Below are 26,203 nucleotides of genomic sequence, written 5' to 3' on the forward strand. Positions count from 1 at the left end.
CGATAGTATATGTGTACTTATGCATGCTATAGAAGCGGGCTGAAAAATCGTCATTCCAAATATCGATCGCGTTTATTGATCGAACGCTGGGTACTGGAAACACATATTCTCTGCTGTTCTGATGGTGGGCGATGAATGCAGTAGGCTCGGATTACATGCCTGACAAGTAAAATGTGGAAGCAGGACTTTTTTTTCTCCATGCGTTTCATTCAATCCAATCCAATGGGGTGCAGTACCATCCGGAGAGACGATAGGGGCGGTATTTTGTCTGTTCGAGCTCAGACAGATCCCCACTGGTAACGTGAGACTAGATTGATGAAAAATGTATGGGAATCGATAATAAAAAAAAATAACGATTAAAAACAAGATCTCTCGTCGGCTGGCACTCAGCGGTTGGCATGAACTAACGAGAAATCTCGTCGTTGGCACTGAAAGTGTTAAGAAGAATCAAACGCTAGTTAATAGAAGTATGTTTTAAGTCGAGACTTGAAAGAATCGATGGATGGGGCGAGTCTGATGGAGGAGGGAAGGCTATTCCATAGTCTAGGGGCTGTAACTTTTTTTTTAATTTTTTTTGCAGCTTTAACTGTATATACATATATATAATACTGGTCAACTGGTAAATATAAATATATATAATATATAAAGAAGAGGAAAATGGTTCCTGAGAACTCTTGAGAACAACTACCTGAGCGTTGACCAGCTCGATGAACCAGTTGCGGTTGTAGACGTCGTCGGTCTGACAGGCTGCGATGCCACACAGCTGGTCGCTCACGCCCGAGTCCTCCTCGGAGAACACCACAAACTTATCCGTCTCCTCGATCAGCTTCTGGAGCATGGACGTCCCTGCAGACGGAAGGAGAGAGAGAATAAAGAAGCCAGTAACAACCAATGAAAGAGGAGAGAGAGCGTTCTTCTTTCTTCTGAGAAGCCCCTGCTAATCTAGAGACGTCCACACCTTCGTGTTGGCTCTTCTCGGCGCGGCTGGGTATGATGGGCATGGTGGGCGTGGTGCTGGGGGAGTAGTTGGAGGGAGAGCGTTTGAGCTTCTTGGTCAGCAGCTGGGCGTCGATCCTCATGCCCTTCAGGGCCTCGGTGGAGAGGTTCCTCTTCAGCACGGCGGCCTTCTTGTAGCCGTCGTAGAGGCCGAAGGCGATGTTCCTGTTGGTGGTGGTCCAGGAGGCGCGCAGGTCCACCAGGCGCAGCTTGTGCGTGTAGGAGGCGTTGCTCTCGTCCTTGGAGTTCACCTCCTGTCGGAGAGAAGAGGAGGATGGCGTCTTAATTATTTAAAGGAACTAAATGAGGTCACGAGAGGCCTGGCGCTGAATGTTTGGAACGTTGCTCGGTGAACAAACTGCAATTACTGCAACAAGGAAATAAAATATCAAATACAGATTTAATTACTGGTACTTGACATCAAATTTTCTATCGTTTTATTTAATAAAAAACATTAACAAAGTAGATCAGTAATAGAAAGCTTTCCCCCAATTTAATTTTGACATAATAATTTGAGCAGCTCTCTACCACTGCAAAGACATAACGTTAGGTTATGACTATAACCAAGTTCTGTTAGTTAGGGGCGATGCTTGGCATCGCCTTCTGCACTATCTCGCGTACGTGCACGCGTACTGAATAAACCACAAATGTACCTCTAATACCAGTATTAGTCTGACCACACCCCTCATCAGCTTACCTTCATAAGCAGGTGTGTGGTCACCTGCTCTCCTCCTTCCCAAGCTTTCACCACAAGGTGAGGACAAGGGCTGCAGCGGCGTCCGATGCCAAGCATCGCCCCTAACTAACAGAACTTGGTTATAGTCATAACCTAACGTTCTGTATCGTTAGTGGCTTAGCTTGGCATCGCCTTCTGCACAAGGGAGGCCAAGCGGAGCCACTTGGCTGACAAATACACCCCGCTGACAGCCCCCCAAAACCATCAGAACAGGGAGGGCCGAGCCCCCCCGACCCCCCCTAATGGAGGGTAGCCCCCCTATTAGGGACGTCACGGGAGGGCGACGGACCCGACCGTGCGAAGAGGCACTCAAGCAACTCAACGCACAGGGTGAGCAGACCGTGGCTTGACCCACGACTACACACACGCACAACCCGCATGCCACCCGGGAACGAACAGAGGAACAACCTCGTTACTGCCCCCAGAATCACGGGGTCAAGGGCAAACCCAACCCCGTGGCAAGGCCGTAGCAGCGGAGCACGAAGGAAGACCCAGACCCACCAAAAGGACTGGACTCCCTGGAATGGGGGCCCGGAGAAGTCCATGATGCCAGCATCAAGACCCCACCAGGTGGGCACGTAGTGCCCCGCCCCCCACATCGCCAGCGTATTCGGACAAAGGCCCCTCAGTTACTGCACCTGGTATTCCCAGGCGGAACCAACCAGGCCAGTAAGCCGAGCGGGCCCCGTCCCCCCAATAGTACACCGCCTGGCACACTGACCCTGCAGAATAGGCAGTCAGCATGGCCGTAAGCACACAAAAAAGGTTAACCAACGGAAGCAGGCAGCGCACCGGGGAAAAACCAGGCAACAGGCTGTTAACCCTAGCCTGGAGACTGCGGACGAGACAGGCGCCAGAGGGGACAGCTGAACACAGCCGCCCCGGCGGAAGGAGCGTAAGCTGGCGGTGTTGCATGACCAAGCCTCCATTTAACAACCCCCACCCAGAGGGGTCGAGGCAGAGAAGGCTGACACGATTGGCAGACGTCATGAACGTGCAGGGGCACCCTCAACCGGTGAACCCGGGAGTTGACACTGCTCCAACACACCAGGGAATCAACCACCTCGGTGTTACCCAATGCGGTGGTTGTTCCTATAACCCCTCAAGAAAAAACTCCAAAACACACCTGCGGGTATACACCGGCTATACCGCAGTACAAGTGTTTCAGTTTCCAAAAAGGGTTAACCCAGGCCTACGGGTCGCAAACATCACTTCGGACCGGGCCTGGCGGTACGGGAAGCACAGGGTCACCAGAGGAGGTCAAAAAACCACCCCCACAGGCCCCTCTTCGCCATGCGTGAGAGAGGAGCGAAAAACAATGGAGAACCAGCCCCTAAGCACACCGTACCTGGTATTCCCCGGCGGTCTCCCAACCAAGTACTAACCAGGACCAACCTGTGTAGCGGCCGAGATCCGACGAGATCGAGCGCGTACAGAATGGCATGGCTGTAAGCCATGACGACAGTGCTGAGTAAAAACATACCCAACCAGGGTCTCCATAGCGCTTAACCCTGTGACACCCAGACCGACCTGGCATTTTTCCCCCTGAAAAAAGCCCAAGTCCCTCAGGGTACCAGAACAGCAGATCTGCATCCCCGGCGGACAACGGGTTCAACTGATCTGGACCAGCGTGACCAGAACCAGTCCCGTGCCCTAACCACGCCGACATGCCCCAGGAAAAAGGCAGATATGCGTGTTGATCTTAACATGAAAAGAAGGCGCCACCCAGACGTCGGGACGAACCGCGCCTGGTGGCCCACCCCAAGGGCGTGAGACCCCACTACATATGTTCAGATCCATCCCGTCATCATCCCCCAGACATGAACGAGGATCCGTCGACAACCCACCCAGGTCATGGGATGTGGTCGCCGGAAGAGGAAAAACCCCCATCTCAGTTGCTTTATAAAAACGCTGTTTCAACCACAAGCAACTAAGGCGTGCCAGTCAATCGCCTGTTTACAGCGAGCTAGCACTATACGTGCGTCGGGACACACCCCCATCAATGAACAGGCTATTTAGACCTGCCATTGAATCCCCAAGGCGCCCAGGGGAACGACAAGAGGGGTGTGACACTCCCTAACTCCAACACTTCTGGAATAGAAAGAAGGAAGCATCAACAGTATGTATCCCAGTCTACACAGCCGGGGTAAAAAATGTTCACATTTTTACATCCCACCACCCTCCCATAGGAAAGAGACGGGGATCCCCAGAGAGACTTCCCACGCGAGCTGTACAGATTGAAAAGAATATATTGCACCTTGAGCCATGTAAAAAACTGGTTTTAGGGCCTCCGGGGAAGAGGCACCGAACCCATACACACTCAATAAACGAATTGAATCGAATATACATACAATAGAAAAGGACCCTTCTAGAGGGTCCACTCACTTTGACAATCTGAGGAGGAAGGCTCTGTACTCTGATGGAGGCTTCCTCACATGGATCACATGGAAGAAGGAGTCCGAACTCACAGAAGGCCTGAGTAGGCGCTTGGTGAGGAGGAGCCCTGACCACCCCCCCTGAAAACAGATCCATCACATGGACCTGAACAGCACACGGAAGTCCTACCAACAGAGACGCGCACGGTGACGTACTCTATGGCGGGGGAATTCCTGCGGTGCACACGCCCAATATACCAGGCCGTGGGACCAGGAACTCCCTCCCCCCCCCCCCCCCCCCCCCCCGTAACGTGCCGAACCGCCACGTGACGGGAACCTTGAAGGACAGGGGGTGTACCCCTGACCGACAGAACAACGGGGAGAGGAAAGGTTACCAGTTCACCCCTTTACGACCCCACACCCATGATACGACGTAACGACAAAAAGAGAATATGACACAGTCATAGTCAACCCTATGAAGCGTTTCACAGCTCCACACAGCGCACGAGCTAACCTGCTATCTGATTTTTACTAAGGAAAAACACAGAATAGAGAGGGCTCTAAGAACCCCGGTCCAACATACACATGTGCTTCTGTGGTCAGTACAACCCAGTTGTAGGTCACATGACACACACAACCCATCATCATCACAATGAGAGAATACATCATTCTTGATTAGTATCGACCACAGGCCTTGCTAAGCACACATGACAGCAACCAAACCAATTTCCCTTTAGGAAATAAGTTTCTCCAGCAGATTTAGCACAACCTCAGCAATCAAGCTGAGAGTTACATCGTATCCCTACCACACAAAAGACACAATTAATGCACAACATGTCTGATAGGAGGTGATAAAGTCCCCAGGGAACCGGGGGGGGAAAAACACAATCCTCCTATTTTACCCTCAATACGGCCAGTTAAAACAGGAAAACCTGTTAATGTGTGAACTCACTGTCCATTGTCATTACAGTCTGAGAAAGAACATTCTTTTACTCACTCGTCACCAAGCATAGCTTCATAGGTTAGTTGCCTTAGTAGTGAGTACACGGTACACATAAACACCATGATGTTTCTCACACAACAACCAGATCAATACATCACGACCTGCACAGAGAAGCTACTGCCAGTGACAAAAACAGCTCACACACAACCCGCAACGTATCTCAAATGCATTGCAACAACACACGTTTTGGGAAAAAACACAGTCATTCACAATACATTTAGCAAGGTAAAACCAGAAGACGTGTTATGAGGGTCTGGCCAACCCCGTACCTGCCCGGAACGCAGATCAGCGAAGTGCAGTCATAAGCCACCGTAGAACACAGCCCTCTTTGTTGACGCAATCCCCGTCTAGGCTCAGGCAGGGTTGACGAACATCCCCTGTCAAAGATGACGTCGTGGTCAAGAGTGTAAAACATGTTAAAAATCAAAGCACGTTCAACAGAATAGCATCAAGCTAACGGCTGCTCCAACCGTCCGGGTGCTATCGCTTCCGCTCGCGAGACGCCGATCTACGACGCACGCGATCAGGAGCGAGCTCCCGGCGGCGCGCGAGAAGCCTAAGCTACCCCGCGCCAGGCCACCGACCGGCTAACCGTAAGCTATGAACATGTAAACAATGACATAACACTCACCCAGACAGGCCGCCGTTCTGAACCCTCCTCACTTTTTAAGAGAAAAGAGAAAACAAGACGTCAACACCGCTTCACAACGGTGACATTAACACGTCCGGCGGAATCAGCACAGTACCAACTGGCCTGTATAGCTGACTTTGAACATGAATCTGCCGCTATCGCACATTACATGCACATATCCCCTCGTGAAGGAATACTCTCATTTGGATATGAAAGATGGGGTCTTAACACGGTGACAGAGAGAATCCACTCGTCCAGAACACACAGGGATCACCAGTGTCAATGGTCGCGGCCCACTAGTTAAAACTATAATGGTCGCCAGACCAAGGCCTTCTGTCGCCTAGACGGCTAAACAAAGGACCCTAGCCTGGGGCCGGTTTCCATAAACTTTGTCTAGTAGCCCCCATAGCACTAACAGACAAGTGGAGCCCGCCAGCAAACACTACTCACCCAACCTGGAACGCACCGCTCCTCACAACAGCGGCATGTCCGACAGTTCAGCTGTGGCCTGACAGGTTTCACCCCAACAAACACAGCAAGGAACTGCAGTTGAGAAGCATGCAGCGGCGTGCTCCCAATACGAAAACCGGTGGAGGGTTTGTAGAATGATCATCATCTTCTAGACACTCCAGTACGAAGACAATATCGCCGTATTTTCTCGAAAATAGTGAGAGAGAAAATAAAGATATGATGTCAACGTATCCTTGTTTCCCAAGCTGTTCCTAATCCAATTTCTTCCATCATGGTGTCAAGTGTGGGGATCTACCGAGGCACCTCTTCCTTGTGGTGAAAGCGAGAAGGAGGAGAGCAGGTGACCACACACCTGCTTATGAAGGTAAGCTGATGAGGGGTGTGGTCAGACTAATACTGGTATTAGAGGTACATTTGTGGTTTATTCAGTACGCGTGCACGTACGCGAGATAGTGCAGAAGGCGATGCCAAGCTAAGCCACTAACGATACAGAACTACCACTGCACAGACATAACTAACATGCCCCCCCCCCCCCCTCGATTCTGAATATTTAAAACGGTGTCAATACTCATTTCCCGAAATATCGATATTTAATTATTCATAAAAATAAATTTGTATAAGGAAGTTGCATTGTTCATTTCAATACCTGTAATAGTACAGTAGTCCACACACACACATGTGTCTAGTGTTCAATGTGAATGCCGTTACAGACGCTCGAATAATCAGAACCCCCCCCCATGCGTTCATGATGGAACATAATACCGATAATGTGGACTTGAATCCGGAACAATAGCGGGTTCAGGAGAGGAACGCTAGAGTCGATAATGTAATCGACGTGTAGGGCTATTTCAGCATTTCATGGATTACGATAGACCGCCCTAAAACCACTCATTCACCACGGTATAACATAATATAAAGAAAAAATATTTCTTTTTTGCATCTTGACCGGAAGAAACCCAGTGTCAAATGACTATAGTACTGTTACTGTATCCATAGCTATAATATAGAATATGGTTATAACTCTACAAACAAGGTGACCGTTTACATGGGGTTAATAGGTGGCATGAGGGGTTAACGATGAGTAAGAGGCGTGGCACTGGATGTGTTAATTAATGGGTTTGAACCTCCGTTTTATTTTATTTTTGCTTTAGCTTGCTAACGTTAAGATAGCAGGCCAACAAAGATGTTGCTTCAACAAATGTATTCACAAAATGGATTATCATCTAAACGTTATTGAAGCCTCCCGTGACCAGTACGTAGTCAGTACTCTTAATAACAGCAGCAATGTGCGCATATGCGCTACGTTATATGCATAAATGTGCGTTAAGACTCGACAGTACTGAACCAGAAAAAGTATTTAGGAGCACATTTTTTGCATGATTAAAAACGATGATTCGAACGTCCGTTCGAAAAACCCTGGCGAATGTTCGAATCCCAAAAACAGGCTTGGGGACAGCTCTACTGCACAGACATACAGAAATAACTACGACTGCACACAAATAACTACCACCACTGTACAGAAATAACTACGACTGCACACAAATAACTACCACCACTGTACAGAAATAACTACCACTGCACACAAATAACTACCACCACTGCACACAAATAACTACCACCACTGTACAGAAATAACTACCACTGCACAGAAATAACTACCACTGCAGACAAAACTACCACTGTACAAGAATAACTACCACTGCACAGAAATACAGTAACTACCACTGCACAGAAATAATTCTACCACTGTACAGAAATAACTACCACTGTACAGAAATACAGTAACTACCACTGCACAGAAATAATTCTACCACTGTACAGAAATAACTACCACTGCACAGAAATACAGTAACTACATATGCACAGAAATAACTACCACTGTACAGAAATACAGTAACTACCACTGCACAGAAATAACTACCACTGGACAGAAATAACTACCACTGCACAGAAATAACTACCACTGCACAGAAATAACTACCACTGCACAGAAATAACTACCACTGCACAGAAATAACTACCACTGCACAGAAATAACTACCACTGCACAGTACTGACTAGCTGAGCAGGGTTAGGGTTAAGGTTAGGGTTCAGTGACAGGACAGTACTGACTAGCCGAGTATGGGTAATGTTAGGGTTCAGTGACAGGACAGTACTGACTAGCTGAGTATGGGTAATGTTAGGGTTCAGTGACAGGACAGTACTGACTAGCTGATCAGGGGTAAGGTTAGGGTTCAGTGACAGGCTCCTACCTCCTCCATGCGGTTGCTCTGGCGTTGGTAGCTGAGGGAGGACAGGCTGAGCAGGTGGGTCTTCTTCACCTGGGCGTTGAACTGGTGGTCGGCCGTCTCATCCCAGGTGGAGGCCATCAGGTGAACCGTCACCTCAGTCAACTCGCTCACCATCTGGGTCACGTTCCACTCAGAGATCAGCCTCCTCATCACAGTGCCGGCTATTGGAGAACAAGAACACGCACACACACACCACACACACAGATAAAGAACTATGCACTTGCATGTAATTCAGTCATGCCGCTGTTAAAATAAAGAGCCATCCCAGCAGCGGGGTCATTCCCAGCTCTTACCCTGTGGGATGAGTCTCTGGGCTCCTCTGGTGAAGATGTGACCTTGGTCGCACTCGACCTGGATTCCTCTCTGCTGGGCAAAGGATGCCCAGTAATGCACCTGAGGGGCAAACACAGAACATGGTTAAACAAGGACATGCAGATTCTCTGAACACAAGTCAAAGCGCCATGTCTATGAACTGCCACTAGGGGCAAAGTGGCTAACTGTGAAAAGTTTTTATTTTTATTTAACTCAATCAGCGCCTAGAGGTCGCCGTTTACCTTGTGGTAAGAAGGCCAGCGCTTTAAAGAATAGGGATAGATGGCGGTGTTTGCAGGGCTAAAAACTATATTAAATATTATAGCTATGGATCTAATAAACACGTCGATTGTCAGTGAGTTTCAATCTTCCGGTCAACATGCAAAAAACAGATAATTTTTTCATGCATACATTTCCTGTCTAATCTCAAGAAACTCCAGCAAACCGCGCTTCAATGCATTTCCTTAGAAATCGTGCCATTTCTCGCTTGATTTATGAATCATTCTGAAATAAACGCTAGATTATCGGTATTATGTTTCATCATGTATGCACGAAAGCGGGGGAGGAAAAGTCGCCCTTCCATGCTTTGGTCACAGCCAACGGCACACACACACACACGTTGTGATCTCTGCGAATAAAACATCGGATCAATGCAAGATTGGTAACATAGAGTCCTTACATCATATCTGATGTACTGCAAAAAGAATAATCCAATTCCTGATCGCCATTCCAAATATTGATCGCGGTCGTCTTTCCAACGTTTATCAACCAAAACGCATGAATCCACGGTGCTCCAGTGTCGCCAATCCGAGCAGTTATAACTTATAACCGCTCCCCATGCACAAGAAGGAAAACCCGGACCGGACTTCTTAGATCGATGCACAGCCCAAGCCAGAGGGATTCGAATGATGTGCAATACCGGCCGCAAGGCGTTAGGCGGCGGTATTGGCCGTTTGCGATCTCAGAGCCATTCCCAATGATAACATCAGGCTGGATGGATGAATTATGAATGGATATAGCGAATAAAAGAAATAACGATTATAACCCGACTTTTTTCGTCATTGGCGCTGAAACAGTTAATGCACGCAAAGTCTAGGGGAGGCTCACAGAAGAAACCTTTCATGTGTATGTGACAAACTAGCTAGACTTTTGACTTTGAGTGAGTGAGTGAGTGACATTGTGGGTCTATGAGTAGGGATGTCATGATGATTTTTCAGACCAAGTACTGATATGAGTACATAATGATACCATTATTACAGTTCTAACAATGACTTTGAAAACATGTTTTTTCATCAGATGTTCCTCATTTTCTGACTGAATTAAATATACAACATGACGCTGTTGCTGACATTTTAAGTACAAATTAAATATACTGGTATCGGGATGTCCCCATCTACTATGAGGTGCTTAATTTGCATCTAAAAAGCAGTGGTGGAAGAAGTACACACCTTTACTTAAGTAAAAGTAGAAATACTCAGATAAATGAGTACTCTCATGCAGCCAGATAGCTTTCTACTGAACACACAGAGAGGAAACTGGTATCTATCTGCTCTGGAGAAGACGGTAAGCTAATTTCCCAAAATGTTGGCATGTTCCTTTAAGTACAGTACTTGAGTAAAAATACTTTCCACCACTGCTAAAAAGTAAATGACATGGAAAGGGGGGAAAAGAGAGCAGATTTCAGGTTAAATAAGATCCAGCAGCTTCTGCACGGAGGCTGCGCTGAGCGGCAGCCTGACCGACACCTACCTGCAGCTGTGGGAAGGCAGCGGTGTAGGACATCTGCTTGTAGTGCTGGCCCAGCTTCTTGCGGAGGGTCCTGAAGCTGTGGAAGAGCTTGCCTCTGCAGATGGGCCGGGAGACGTTGGTCCAGGTGGCCCAGAAGTTCTGCATCCAGCGCAGCGTGCTGCTGTACAGCAGGATCCTGGGCTGGGTCGGGTCTGAAAATAACCACAGAAGTCAGTTTTTTTTATATTGAACATCTCTGAACGACCCGTGTACAGTCTAGGGCGCTTTTATAATGCACCGGCGCATGCGATAGCAGACCTGAAAATACACACCATCTCCCGTCTTTAACTCATTCAGCGCCAGTCACGAGAAAAGTCGGGTTAACTCGCCAACCGTTCAGCGCCAATCACGAGAAAAGTCAGGTTTTAATCGTTATTTCTTTTATTAGCTATATCCATACATTTTTCATCCATCCAGCCTGATGTTATCATTGGGAATGGGTCTGGGCTTGCAAAGGGCAAATACCGCCACCTACGCCTTCCAGTCGGTATTGTACATCATTGAAATCCCTTCCCCTTGGGCTGTACGCTGATCTAACAAGTCCGGTCCAGGTTTTCCTTCTCGGGCATGCAGTATCGTTATAACACATGGACTGGGGAGACTGAGAGCAGCGTGGATTATGCCTTTCGGACATATAACGTTGGATCAATAAACGCAATCAATATTTGGAATGGCGATCAGGAATTGGATTAATCTTTTTGCAGGACATCAAAGACCAGGTAAGGACTCTGTTACGAATCTTGGGTTAATCCGATGTTGGCTGCAGGCAAAGCACTGAGAAGCGATTTTTCAGCCCCCACTTCTGTTAGCGCATGATGACATATAATACCGATAATCTAGCGTTATTTTCAGAACGATTCATAAATCAAGCGACAAATGGCATGATTTCTAAGGAAATACATTGAAGCGCCGTTTGCTTGAGTTTCTTGAGATTAGACAGAATGCTCTGGAAATATTCACCACGGTATAAAACGGAAATGTACGGATGAAAAAACAATCCGTTTTGTGCATGTTGACTGGAAGCAACTCACTGACAATCGACGGGTGTATTAGACCCATAGCTATAATATAACATATTTTAAGCACTCGCAAATGTCGCAGTCTCCCCATTGATTAAAGCGATGACGCTCTAGCGCCCTCTGGCCCCCCGACCCCTGGCACTGATTGAGTTAACGGCGAATTTACAACAACAATCCAACCAGAAAATCTTTAGACGATGAAACCTGCGAGTAGGTGAAATTACTTTGCGTTAAAGCATGCAAATGTAAATCCGCGTGGTCACGGCACAAACGGTCACTCGTCAAACAATGCCGCGCCTCCTGCCGATACCTTACGTACTTGTGATGACGTACTGATTGAGCGAGTGACAGACTGAGAGACGTTTAGAGAGAAGAAGTGAAGACATTCCCCCACCAGTGCCACAGTGTTGGTTGAGGTCCATGGTGATGGAGAGGTTGAGGTTCTCGGAGCGGAAGGCTCTGTAGGAGTCGTGGGGTTGTCCCGAGGTCACGTCTGCCACATTCTCCACACAGCAGAGCATCACGGCGTGATGGTCGTACGGGTTGCCGTGGCAAAGCCACTGGAGGTCGAGGGTCATGCACAAGTTCGGCAGGTGCAGGAAACAGATGTCGTCGTACCTGAAATGGAAATGAGAATTTATAGTATTAGATCTTGGAATATTTCCATCTGATCCACACTTTAGAAATACAGAACATTTAAAACCACTACACGACAGCCAGGTTTGTGCCTCTGCCTACTTTGAGGCTGTCCTGACATTGACATCCATGTCTCCTTTGAAGACGAACTGTCCAGGGTTCCAATCAAAGTTGACCTTGTTCCACTCCCAGTGCATGTTCTCTGTAGTGTTGTAAGGATCCTGCAGAGACAAGTAGAGTCAGTAAATAGTAATACTGAGTACCCCAGACCAAGAACCATATAACTCCCTTCTTGGTTGTCAAAGGAACAATGTTTCAAACTTTATTATCTAAGATGGTAAGAGTCTTGTGTTCACTTCATTCATTAAAGGATGAAAAAATTATCATTTGTATATCAATTACTCACTCTGTGATGGCTTGAATTCATGATGTTTTTTTTCTCTTTTTTACACGTCAATGTAGAATTTAAAAACCGGTGAATCGATGAATTGAAGCTAATGGAGATTTATATTTTCATTTAGTAATTTAGCTGATTGACTTTACAACTACAAATACATGGGCTGTCCAGAAAAATAGATATTGTTTTGACTTTTGAGTTATATGGTTCTTCAGTGCAAGGGTTCAATTATAGTTTTATTATGATGCTCTATGTTTTATTATGATGCTCTATGTTTTATGTTGATGTCTGTCCATGTCCAAAATCAGGGGCCATGATGGAAATAAGTGCACTTTCTCATGTTTTTATCCCTTGGATGCTGTCTTTTACTCCACAATAAAAATCAATCAATCAATAGTTCAATAATTATATTATAATATACAATTTGAAGCGTGTCCAGTGCACAGCACCTCGGTAGCCAGCTGGTGGAGGTTGGCCTGGTCGATGTCCATCACCCAGCGTCCGTGCAGCAGGAGACGGCTCTTGTCCCACCAGGCCAGCAGAGGGGAGGGGTCAGCCGTGGGCTTGGTCAGCAGGTCAGCCACCTGGCCAATCAGGGTCCAGGAAGGGTCCCAACACGGCCCCCACACAATGGTGTACAGAGATATATTGGCTGTGTGGAGAGAGGAAACAGAATTCAGAATTATTTTCATGTGAAAAGATCATAAGCTTGCTCCTGGATAACACAACCCTGTTATAAAAATTACTATGAGACATGTCAGTGTGTGTAGGATATGTGATCCATAATAAATATAGAGATGAGTGCAGTGAATATCTTTCTAGCTTTACTGCTATTGCTAATGTGTATCTTTTGATTCGCTTCCCTTGTTTGCTTGGTTGTGTTGTCGACTGTTTTTGTATGGTCTTGTTTTGTTAATTTCATTTACTGTATTTATGTATTTGTTATTTGTGTGTGTGTGTTTGTTTCACTGGACATAATTGCTATGTCCAGGTTGTGTGTCAATAAAATACTGATTATAAAAAAAAGAATTCAGAGGAAATAAAAGGTACAAGGTAGCGGAAATTCTAATATTTATAAACACGCGAGGCGATAAGAAAGAATGGTTCTATACAGCAAATACTGTAAATAGTATAGTGCGGCACGTTATACAATCCCATTGCTCACATTTGAAGTCATAGTAGAACTTGAGAGGTGGCATATTCCTGTGGACGGTCACGTCTCCCCACGGCTGACCGAGCGGGACGACTTGCTTGCGGTGAGCCCGTGTCTGTCCATCCTGCTCTGTCCCAATCAGACGCCCCGACAGCTCCCAGTCCCGGATCTCAAACAGGGAGCGCGGATAGTCCCGAATTTTCACTGGCACATAAGACAAGAGATCAATTATTTTGTATGCGGTGTAAAGAATAATGTGATGAGTAAAAAATAAATCGTACTAGTAGCTACCGAGATCGATGTCGATACATTTGGACTCCCAATTTACTTAATCGACACACCCTCTGCTCAAACAAACCTTTATTAACTTCAATGGCCAAAGAACAAATCTTTTCACATTTTTTAGTAAGTGTTGTTTTCATGCAATTTTTTAAGGATACCCAATACAAAAAACAGTTTTTTAACTATATTACTATATTATGTGTTAACAATACCAACGAGGTATTAGTGCCTCGCAAAGTGCAATTATGAGGTTTCCCCCCCACTTATTTTTTTTATTATGCAGATAGGAGGTTTTGTTATTGTGTGACCTACCCAGAAAGGCGCCGAGTTTGAACTTGACCGCCCGGCACCACTGCACCACCAGAGAGAGCCCGTCCCGGGGGAAGGGGCTGATCCCGTCGATGTCCCGCAGCTGCTCCCTCACCCTCTCGGGCCCGTGGAGCGAGCGGTCCGCCAGCGCCACCAGCTCCAGGTCCGACACCATCCAGGTGAGCAGGGACTTCCGCATGGGCTGGTTGGCGTAGAGGCGGCGCGAGCGCTGGATGTAGATCTCGATGTGCTTCTTCTCCAGCGACGTGTACAGCTCCTCGATCTTCCTGGCGGGCAGGAGCTCGCCGTGCTGCTTGCGCAGGTCCGCCACCTTCTTGTGCAGGAGCTGCAGCCGCTTGGCGCTCTCCTTGTTCTCGTCCTTCATCAGCTCGTAGTTGTCACGCAGCTTGATCTCGAACACGTCGTCCAGGAAGACGAAGGAGAACCGGGTCACGGTGACGACCAGGTCCGGCGGCAGGCGCCGGCTGAGGGTGGACTGACCGGGCCGGCGGTGCAGCGTCTTCAGCCACTTCTGCACGCTGATGGCCCGGTCGAAGGCGGCGGAGAAGTTGTACTGGTAGGGGAACTCCACGGCGACGGCGGGGCAGGCGAACACCCAGACGCGGTTCTGCGGGGTGGTGAGGAAGGGGAAGGCGTCCCGGTGCAGCTGCATCTCCGTCAGCCTCGGGTGCGTCTGCACGTCGAGGTCCTTGAAGGAGAAGATGTCGTTGCCGTCGAAGTTGAGGAGCAGGTGGGGGGAGCGCACGTGCGCCGAGCCCGCGTGCGCCGAGACGGAGAGGGACTCCGTGTGCAGGAGGATGGAGTTCTGCTCGCTCACGTGGGCCGTGAGGCGGGTGCGGCGCAGCTCCACGCGCAGAAAGTGGCCGCGGCTCTGGTCCGGAGCCACTTCCTCGTCGTCGTCGCTGTCCGTCAGCGTCGCGGAGACGTCCTCGCCTTGCTGCTTCCCGCACAGAGTGGACCAACACGCCTGGGCTTCCGTCATGTGGTGATATAAGAACATGTGGTCTGAGGGCGTCCACTCGACAGTGAGGTCCTCTTCACACTGAACCTGTATGGAGCAGGACAAGAAGAAAAATATTACTTTCAAGTTCTTTATCCGTTAAATACACAACAATACAGGGGCATTGCAGGTAATGACATTTTTGTGTTTCGAGCTCAGACTCAACAGTGCACAATTAAGAAACAACAGTGAATACAAGAATGGTACAATAAGTAGTAGTAGTAAGATCAAATAAAATAGTCAATCATTTACAGAAAGTGTCTTGCGTATAGTGTATGTGCATGATAAGGTGCAGGGTATGTGTGTGTTTGTGTCCAATACCAATAAGTAGTACAATAAAAAAAATATATATATAAAATAGTAACTTTTTACAGAAAGTGTCATGCGTAAACATGTATGTGCATATTATTAAGGTGCAGTGCAGGGTGCCTGTGAGTGTGTGTGTTTAAGAGTGTTTTTAAGACAAACACATGTATCTGCGTGGCCATGCCAGTTCAGAGGAGAGGCCTATGAGGTGGTCAGGCAGGTGACCTACCTCCAGGGTCACCGTGGTGACGTGGTAGCAGAAGGCCAGCGTGGTGAGTCGCAGGACGGGGCTGGGGGTCTCTGAGGCCGGGGTACAAGGCTCCATGTTGTCAGTGAGCGTCTTCACCACAGAGAGACACACGCCCTGCAGGGACACGCTGGAGCTCTCCCCGGAGCCCAGGAACCGTACAGTGTCCACACGCAAAGACACGGCACCTGGGGGGGGACGGGCAGGACAATGTGAGAGAGGCTTGTGTCAACTTACACCCTCGCATGCGATGAGGACTAAGCAAGCGAGTAGTAAAAGGTAATGTCCAACATGTTGAAAGAACAGAACCAGCACAGGAACTAGGGTTGGGTTACGTTAAGCGAAATACCAAGATTCTAACAAATATTTGTTGCCCTACTCCCCTCTACAACCTTTACCTCTGTCATTCAATATTAAGTTACAGTATTTATGATTATTGAAAGATTTCCTTGTATTACTGCACTTTGTGCAATAAAATCAGTACACAATCCTTACCTAATAAATTGTATCCCCCCCCCCCTAATTATTGCCTACAAAAAGGTATTCAATAAGGGATTTGATAAAACCCCAACAGGAACATATGGCGCTTCTCACCGTTCTACAGCGGTGCTGAACTTACCCGCCAGGTTGGAGAGTGTGAACACGTTGACGTCCTCCAGACAACACTCTAGTTTGAACAGCAGCGGGGTGTGTGCGGTGGAGAGCGGGCAGTCGGCCTCCTCGGTAGAGCCAGACGACACATCCGTCTGCCGCGCCGGCTCCAGCCGCCTGCCACCGGGGACGCCGAAGAGGGACAGCAGGCGGGACAGGCACAGGACGCAGGTCTCGGAGACCTCCACCTGGAGCCCTTTCAGGCTGGACTCCACGCTCAGAACTGGAGCCTGGTCACTGGACTCCACCTGGGGTCTGTTGAAACTCCCCTGGGGTGTGGTAAGGATGACAGCACCAAACTTAATCTCCAATCCAATAGACAAGACACAAACACAACTACATTTTCACAAGTGGTGAAAATCTGTTATAAAAGGTAAATAACTTTACATTTGTGGAGAAAACAAGCGCACATTTGAAATAGCTGAAACCTTTTTGCGATAGGCCACTCGCATTGCCATGCCCCCTTTTAGCCATGAAAATGAAAACACACACACAGTGAATCCTGTGGCTTCTAGAGGGTGGGGACATTTTTGTGGAGTGTAGAGCTGCTGGTCGCAGCTAAAAGTAATAATAAAAATAATTCACAGAAACTGGGCTTAAGATACAGTAAGCTATTTGGTATCTGATCAAATTAAAAAGATATTTAAACATCATTGCATTGCACAAGGGGTGCAGGGCTGTGCCTAGGAAGCTACATGCCTGGACGTGTCAACTCTCCACAGTGAGTGCGAGACTCACACCCATTCCTGACAGGCAGTGACGTGAGCGAGCGCGATTGCGAAAATGATTAAAATGTATTTGTTTCAATCAGACTATCCTGATCTGCCGCGAGCGACAGCGAACTGAGCGGCGATGTCGTTCCCCCCTCAAATATTCGCTCGCTGTGTCTCTAGTTGAGCGATTACGCGGCCGAGTCCCGCCCCTAAACACTTTTTATTGGTCAAGAATCACAGGCTGCTTTGCCCCCGTGTGCTTCCAGGTACACACACAGACACACTCGGACACGCGACGCGTCATATCAGGACAGTGTTGCGCGCGATTTCGTCTCCAGTTCGCTCGCTCGCTGCCTGTCAGGAACCGGTGTCACGCAATTCACACACTCTCATGCCACGCCTCCACTTCAGGCCACGCCTCCTATACCTCATACCACACCTCCTACACCTCAGGCCACGCCTCCTATACATCAGGCCACGCCTACTATACCTCATGGATTTACCCAGATTGCCCACTGTCTGCTAGTGTAGCCCAATGAGAGCTTGCAGGGAAATTGTAGCTACCTCAATACTGGACCGATCAGTGAAAAGATGGGTCTCTAATAGGGATGTCCGATATTATCGGTCTACCAATATTATCGGCCGATATCGGCATTAAAATGTGATATCGGAAAATATCTGTATCGATTTTCACACAAAAAACATTTTTTATTTATTTTTTTTTACATTTCTATAACCTTTATTTACCCAGGCAAGCAAGTAAGAACAAATTCTGATTTAATTTATTGTCAAAAGTATGCATAATGTTGTGTTAATTCCACAACAAGAGATATGTAATGTTAATTGCCTGAAATTATTCCGTTTTTGGGGGGGGGGGGACCCTGCATATATCGGTATCGGTTGATATCGGTATCGGAAATTAAGAGTTGGACAATATCGGTATATCGGTAAAAAAGCCAATATCGAGCATCCCTGGTCTCTAATGCATGGTAGACAGACCGTGAATAGGGTCTAAGGTCCAAAATACTTAAGTTATCCTTTAACGACAACTAATAACAAAAACATGCAGGGGTAATAACGTTGAAAAGTCCAAAACATTGGGAAAAAGTTAAATAGAATAGAATGGAATTTGTCTTGAATGTCTATCATCATACCTGAAGACCGAGGGAGTCTAGGATCAGAGCCTCTCCCCACACATGCTTGCCTGCTGGGTGGGGGGCCTGTTGGATATGGGACCCTTGGCCCACCCTCCACCAGAAGTGGTCCAGGGACAGGGAGGCGCGTTGGTGCACGATCTGAGACTTCAGGCTGTCCTCATCCACCTTGATGTCGAGGAGATGCTGCAGCTCTGTGGACACGAGAGAAGACGGATCGCTCGTACGGTCGCTCCTATTCACAGACAGTCACCATTAAAGGAACACGCCAACAATTTGGGAAATTAGCTTACGGTCTTCTCCAGAGAGAGAGAGACAAGAAGATAGATACCAGTTTCTTCTCTGTGCGTTCAGTAGAAAGCTATCCGTCTTAGCTTAGCACAATGAATGGAAGCGGACATGACTGGTTAGCCATCGGGAGAGGTGTTAGTTGGACAATGCCTAGGCTAACCGGCCATGTCCGCTTCCATTCATTCTGCTAAGCTAGGCTAACGTGCAGCCAGATTTCTACTGAACGCACAGAGAGGAAACTGGTATCCCTCTTCTTGTCTCACTCTGGTGAAGACAGTAAGCTAATTTCCCAAAATGTTGGCGTGTTCCTTTAAACCCGGTCAATATTTCACACAACAGTCAGCTGAGGGAATATAGCCGAGGACTAGACTGTACAATTGTACAGTGTGTTATTGCATCAGAAATGCACCATGGGTGTTAAAAGGAGAACTGGTTAATGTTTAACACATAAAGTCCCACTAAGCATAAAATAAGGACTCATCCATCTAGTCGGGGTTGGTGTGTTTGTAAAGGGTGAGCCAATGAGCCAATGGCTGCCGGCAGCAAACCAACAACAATGATTGATTTGGGGAAATTTTTAAACCACGGCAACACTGAAAACACACAACCTCGAGTCCCCAATATCCACAGCGGAGCAGTTATCAAACACTTGTGTCGTTTCGTGTGTGTGCGTGCGTCCCGCAGGCGCTACCTGCGCTGGCCGAGATGAAGCCCATAGCGAAGGGCGTGGTGTCTCCCAGCTGGACGGAGACGTTGACGTTGGACACGGAGGAGCTGATCATCACAGGGGCATCCAGGTGGGGGAAGCGCCTGTGGGGAAGGAAGGCGTGCAGATACACTAATGGACTAACGTACACGACACGTCGAGTGTGCACACACACACACATACACAATGCAGGATGGGTGATGGACAAACACATGAATATGAAGAAGACAAAATATTAGCAGGGGTTAAAATATTAAATAGGCCACAGGGGCAGATTTTTAGAGCAGTCCTATTCCTGGGTTTTATGTAACCGTTTTAACACTTTGGGTGCCATTCACGTAGATCTACGTTTCTGTCGCCCGATCGTTGAGTGCCGGAAACGTAGATCTATGTTTTTCTCATGGTATTTCTTTTATTCACTATTGCCATTCATAATTCAGCGGGGCACCTTGTGCATGCTGTTCTGAGTTGTGTCTGAGATTGCAGACGGTCAATACCGCCGCCTACCGCCTTGTGGCAGCTACTGCACTCCATTAGAAACTATGTGGTTTGTTATCTGGGCCGAGCTGAGTCGTGCGGGCGGGGTTTAAATACTCCGGCGAGCCAAGCGGTCACCATCATACACCCCCTCGTTCATATGCAATGCCGAATAACGTGGCATGGACTCCCGCACCCAGTACTTCAAATGGCGATCAGATAATTGGATAATTTTTTGTGCATTACATCAGAGACAAGGTAAGAACACTATCAAATCTTGCGTTGATCTGGTATTTCTTTCTCCCGCGATCGAAGCTATCTGTGTGGAATGTGTTGTGCTTTTTACCGTTGGCTGTGGTGGGGGGGGGGCGAGCGCCCTGCTACAAGCACCATTTCATGGGTGCATGAGGAAGGATAATAACGATAATCTAGCGTTGATTTCAGGAAGATTCGATAATCAGGCGAAAAATGACAACGTGATAACTGGATTCCACTAAAACGCTATTATCGCGTCTTTTTCCTGGGATTACTAAGAATCACCCAAACTATATTCATATTCAAAACGAAAATGTACGGATGAAAGAATTATCTGTTTTTTGCATGTTGACCAGAAGCAACTCACTGACAATCGACGGTGTTATTAGATCCATAGCTATAATATAAAATATAGGTTTAGCTCTACAAACAATGTGAGTGTTTACATGGGGTTAATGGACGGCAAGGCCAGATGTACTTCCTCGAAGGGGCGTGGCACCCAATGTGTTAAAAGGGTTAATGGTCAAATACTCAATTCAATTCAGCACACAAAAGTCCTCTATGATTAGCAATGACTAAATACAGTTAACACAGATTTTTAAATTACTTTTAAAGTTACTTTTAAATGCAAAACAATTCAGTTAGGATTCCAGAGAGGTTATGAGACAGATAGGGGTGTAAGTAAGCTTAAGGTTAATTTGCAGCCATGCACAGTTGAACGTTGTGTTAGCAGCAATAAATGTCTGCATGATTGACAATAGTTTGCTTCGACTTTGCCTTAGAGTGCCTTACCTTTTCCTATGTGCTGCTTTCCTGTGAATAAGCTGTTCCCATGGAAACAGGTCCAGCCAATGGGAGAACTCCTGGTGACGATAGTGGATGATGCAGGTGTTGACTGTGACGGTCCCCGAGATATCCATTGATGTAACCTATGGGGGGATGACAAGGACAGGAAAGATCTGCATCATACATCCTACTCTCTGCATCTTCCGGCCACCTGAGACCCACTCCCACTTGGGCTCCACCTGAGACCCACTCCCACTTGGGCTCCACCTGAGACCCACTCCCACTTGGGCTCCACCTGAGACCCACTCCCACTTGGGCTCCACCTGAGACCCACTCCCACTTGGGCTCCACCTGAGACCCACTCCCACTTGGGCTCCACCTGAGACCCACTCCCACTTGGGCTCCACCTGAGACCCACTCCCACTTGGGCTCCACCTGAGACCCACTCCCACTTGGGCTCCTGGCGGTCATTGGAACGAAGCAGGCTCCACGGTAGGACAAACTTCACACCAGTCAGAACAACTGAAACCCACCCAATCTTCCACCATTGACTAAAAACACACTTTTTCAATCAATATCTGAATTAAATAACAAAAAATAACCTTCTTACCGTCTTCTATTATGGACTGGTCCTACAATGTCTATACTACTACCTACTATCCTCCAATGTCTATACTACTATGTACTATGCCTATACTCCTACCTACTATCCTCCAATGTCTATACTACTACTGTACCTACTATGTCTATACTACTATGCACTCAAGAGTGAATTCACTATGCACTCTGGATAAAAGAGCCAGCTAAATGACTAAATGTAAAGATCACATTTGGTGCCGTCAGTTTAAAGACATTGAATATGAGTTGTACTTAAACCTGCAGTAGTTGAAAGGAACTGGCTGCAAGCTAGCCTAGCTTAGCACAAATGCATGGAAGTGAATACGGACCACTAGCCAAGCTTAAAACTCCGGGAGAGGTGTTTTAGGCTAGCTGGTCCGTATCCGCTTCCATTCATTTGTGCTAAGCTAGGCTAGCTTGCAGCCGGATAGATTACTGAACGCACAGAGAGGAAATTGGTATCTATCTTCTTGTCTGGCTCTGGAGAAAACAGTAAGCACATGTCCCGTAATGTTGGCGTTTTCCTTTAACGTCTAATTAACATTTAGTTAGAGTAGAGTATATGAGTAGAGTAATGTGACAGAGTAACCACCATAGCCCCAATACTGAGTAATACCCTCTGAAACTATAAGCGTGGCTCTGGCTTCCTGCCAATCAGGGAAGTTGTCAGGGAAAGACCCGTACCTCATTGGCTGCCGCAATTGTCAATCACACTGATGTGAGAGGTCAGAGCAGAGAAACAAGAGAGGCGGAACCGATGCAGACGAGCATCAATAAAGGTATGAATTATTTAGCGGTTCTATTTAGAATTTTGATGTATTCTCATATTTGTACCCTGAGACCGAAGGTTTCAGTGTTAAAAAGGTTGTATTTGTGTGCATTATGACTGCGTTCACAGATCACCTGCCACTTGCGAGGTGCTCTCAGCAACCACACTGAGCTGTGACCTACCACACAATATAGCAGGTCTGTAGGTTTCCACACATATCTCACCTGCACAACAGTCTTGAGGGCATTAAGGCACAGGATTCTTTGTCTACTTTGGGAGAGGAGTAGTCCATCTGGAAGAAAATGGAAACCATGTTATTTTTGTTAATAATTTGTTTTATTATTATTAAATAAAATTTTATCTCAAGGTGCTTTAACATGGCATACTAAATACAAATAAAAATACGATAATTTATATTAAAATATAATAACTTCCCCAGGGGGATCAATAAAGGAATATCTTATCTTATCTTAAAAAGCTGATAAATTACAACAATAGAATGGCCAAGCAAAGCACAGCACATATGTAAAACACATCAGAACCGTAGGGAATAGCACTGTGGAAGAGATTCAGTTTAGATTTGAAAACAGTAATGGAGAGAGGCCCTAATTGTTTCTGGGAGCCGATTCCACGGTCGTGGACCCAGTGCTGAAAAGCCACGTTCCCCCACTGTGCCCCCTTTTGCCTCCTCTGTGAATCTCTCTCCTCCTCCGTTCTGACCGGTCAACTCAGCCTCCAGGAAGAGCTCTATGCTGCTCTGAGGGAAACTCACCCTCCAGAAGGATCTCCATGCTGCTCTGAGGGAAGCTCATCTCCGGCGTGAAGCTCCTGAGGGGAAGCTGCTCGTCGTCGCGTCCGTAATTCACCTTTAATGATTTAAGGGTCCAATGCAGGTGTCTGCGGGGCGTGGAGAAAAAAAAGTTACAGAATCAATTAGAAGAGACTGTTGAAATGATAAGCATAACAAGGACAAGGCTAAATTGGTCCCCGCTAAGTATAGGAGACGACGGCTCACCTTTTCTGGCTGTGCATGGACAAGGTTATATTAGTGTTCTCAAATTCCACATCGACCTTCTGGGGAACCAGCTGATGGCACTGCTCTACCGCTTCAGTCGGGATGAACTCATCCTCTTCACATTCTGAGAGAAAAACAACACAATTAGGCCTATAACCACTCACCTACGATTAAGATAGGTTGTTACTTTATTGATCCCCTTGGGGACATTCAGGGGCCATAGCAGCACAGGGGGAGGGGAGGTACAGGCAGGGTAATAGAAATGACATGTCAGAATAGAAGGTAAAGAACAAGATAAAATAAAAAATAAAAGGTGAGAGTCTGGTTAACCGGGCAGGTGAGACATATGTACTTTTTTTTGTATTTGTATCTATACTTTAGTGTACCTATAGTGTATATAGGACTGTGAAGCTATGCATGCTGCTTTGACACCCGAATTTCCCCAAGGGGATCAATAAAGGATCATCTTATCTTATGTATAATATCATATTATATTATAGGAGAACTAACAGCGTCAGAACTCGAGATTCATATCCACGTCATTGTACTATCTTGTATTTTGTACTTTTTATTTGGTGACGTTGGACCACTATGAACCTCCGGCAGGCATTTATACGGTATCATTGGAAGAAAAGAAAGAATTGTTGATATTTCATGTGGGTCTGTGTACATTCCTGTTCCATGAGCATAGAGGTCACTGAGGCTCATAACAGTGACCTTATCCTCATTCCCTTGCCTATTCTAAGATAAACCATTATGTTCTTTCATTATGATAAAAGATAAACCGTTATGTTGTCTTTGAACTTAGTTCAAATCACTCGACTGGGGTTTACCTCCAGGCCTCCGATGTTTTGGTTTCATTTGGCCCTAATGCATCAAGTGGAAAAAGATCAGTGATATTCCCGGCCAAGCTAAACAACCAACTCAAGACCGTGCTGTTGAGGCTTTTAAGATTTTACAACCCAACCCTATGCAGTTAAATTACCAGATGCGTTGTGAATGCTCTTCAGGGGAGATGGGGGCAACAGGAGCTCACTGAGGAACAAGCCCTCATGCAACTCAGCCAGGAGAGTCCTCACGCTCAGGGACAGACAACCTGGCTTCATGTCCGGCAGGCACACATCCCCGGAGAGCAGCAGGCTCAGGGACACTTCAGCCAGACATGTGTCCTGCGGAGAGGACGATATTAAGTCTCTGCAGTCTGTATGCGACTTCAAACTTCTCACACACACACACACACACAGCCACCTTTAAGCATCAAGAACGATATGCATGTTATTATGCTCCCATCTATCTCAGACTATTAGGGGTGTAACGATGCATTGAAATGCATCGATTCTAATGTGACGATTCAACTGCATCGATTTGAAAATGTCAATCGATAATTGAAATTAATCGGGGGGGGGGGGATTTTTTTTTTTTTGTTTTCTTTTTTGTGTATTGTTTTTATTGACCTATAGTCCATTCATGCTGAGTGAATCAGTTCCCCCAGCCACATTTGTGTATTCAACATTTTTTGGGGAATTAACTGATAGAAAATGTATCGAATCGAATCGTGGTCAAATGAAGAGATTTCATGATGCATTGAATCGTTGCCTGAAGAATCGTAATCGAATTTAATCGTTGTGAGGTGGCATCGTTACACCCCTACAGGCTATACATAATGATATTGTATACCATGCCCACATAATTAGTGTGTTGTTGTGTGTCATGTGTGCACTCTGTTGTCATTATGTCTCTAGACCAACAACACTTAAAATCTCACATTTTATCGCCATAGATGGAAAAAAGACTGACTAAACAGACTTTATCGGACAGATAAAAACAGATATTCTGTTGCAAAGTCTCATGCTGCTCTTTTACTTCCAGTTAAATAATTTGTAAGTCTTGCGGAACTTACCAAACGACTGCTTTTAAGCACTTTGCTGCTTAGCTGCCCAACCGTTAAGTCCCAGGACAACCTGTTAAGAAATGTTTTCATATAACAGCTTTTCCAAAGTGTGCCACATCATAAACAATTGCAATCTGAACAATGGCAGCAGATAGGACGGCAGCGGCGAGGAGGATAAAATATCTGTCAGAAACGTGTGCGTCACCTTTTAGTCTGGTGGTCGAGCAACAAGGAGATGCCTGTAGTCGTCATGTGCCATAGTGACTCTGACAGGGCAAGGTTCAGCACAACCACATTGATAGAGTCAATGTGAAATGACAGCAACTGAGAATGTGAGAGAGGGGGGGGGGGGGGGGGTGGGGGTTTAAGGGTAAGCAGGTACCTCATTACTTCCCTGGGAGAGGATAATGTTCTGTAAATAGCAACAATGTAGCAACTAGTGAAAAGACAATAATTCACAGCATTATGGATACAGATATAGAATAACGGTAGCCTAAACATTCTAAATATGTTAATAATAATAAGAAGAAGAAAATAAAAAATAAAATAAAAAAAACGAATAATGATAATAAAAATACTAAAAACGATTTGGAGTACAGATCAGTTTAACAAGCAGTGTTGACTTGTGTGGGGCTTCATACCTGGGACAGATAGCTTAATGTTGTGGGGCTAATGGGGATCTTCCCTGAATTTCCTCTATGGCTTTTCTTCACCAGAGGCCTCACTGGTGACTGCAGGTCAAACCGTACTCTGGTTTCACCAACACATAATGCAAGGTACCTCCTAGAAAACAAACAGACAGCCTAGTTAGTTTAGATTAGAGGCTACTTCCATTCAATTTCGTTTGCTAATGACCTTTTGTTTTATTTATTTTTGAAAGAGGTAAAAACAGCTAAATGAGGAA

At 46.5% G+C, this 26,203-nt stretch overlaps 1 protein-coding gene across 3 annotated transcripts in view; it reads right to left on the bottom strand.

Moving 5' to 3' along the window:
• LOC311235627 (bridge-like lipid transfer protein family member 2) overlaps positions 1 to 26,203 on the bottom strand; it is a 72,125-nt gene that overhangs the window by 41,546 nt on the left and 4,376 nt on the right. For all 3 annotated transcript variants that reach the window (XM_084323091.1, XM_084323090.1, XM_084323092.1), the window contains exons 5-26: positions 25,941 to 26,082; positions 25,505 to 25,623; positions 25,309 to 25,369; positions 24,394 to 24,577; positions 23,409 to 23,532; positions 23,166 to 23,290; positions 22,618 to 22,685; positions 21,013 to 21,149; positions 19,474 to 19,592; positions 18,492 to 18,685; positions 16,593 to 16,893; positions 15,956 to 16,161; positions 14,403 to 15,468; positions 13,821 to 14,012; positions 13,105 to 13,307; positions 12,361 to 12,479; positions 12,017 to 12,240; positions 10,565 to 10,755; positions 8,797 to 8,896; positions 8,465 to 8,664; positions 959 to 1,250; positions 689 to 846 (exon numbers count right to left, since the gene is read on the bottom strand). In XM_084323091.1, coding sequence (XP_084179217.1) covers positions 689 to 846; positions 959 to 1,250; positions 8,465 to 8,664; positions 8,797 to 8,896; positions 10,565 to 10,755; positions 12,017 to 12,240; positions 12,361 to 12,479; positions 13,105 to 13,307; positions 13,821 to 14,012; positions 14,403 to 15,468; positions 15,956 to 16,161; positions 16,593 to 16,893; positions 18,492 to 18,685; positions 19,474 to 19,592; positions 21,013 to 21,149; positions 22,618 to 22,685; positions 23,166 to 23,290; positions 23,409 to 23,532; positions 24,394 to 24,577; positions 25,309 to 25,369; positions 25,505 to 25,623; positions 25,941 to 26,082 — 4,525 coding nt within the window. The remainder of the gene's footprint in view (positions 1 to 688; positions 847 to 958; positions 1,251 to 8,464; positions 8,665 to 8,796; positions 8,897 to 10,564; positions 10,756 to 12,016; positions 12,241 to 12,360; positions 12,480 to 13,104; positions 13,308 to 13,820; positions 14,013 to 14,402; positions 15,469 to 15,955; positions 16,162 to 16,592; positions 16,894 to 18,491; positions 18,686 to 19,473; positions 19,593 to 21,012; positions 21,150 to 22,617; positions 22,686 to 23,165; positions 23,291 to 23,408; positions 23,533 to 24,393; positions 24,578 to 25,308; positions 25,370 to 25,504; positions 25,624 to 25,940; positions 26,083 to 26,203) is intronic.

This window comes from Notolepis coatsorum, assembly GCF_963971535.1.
Source record: "Notolepis coatsorum genome assembly, chromosome: 1".
Classification (NCBI taxonomy): Eukaryota; Metazoa; Chordata; class Actinopteri; order Aulopiformes; family Paralepididae; genus Notolepis; species Notolepis coatsorum.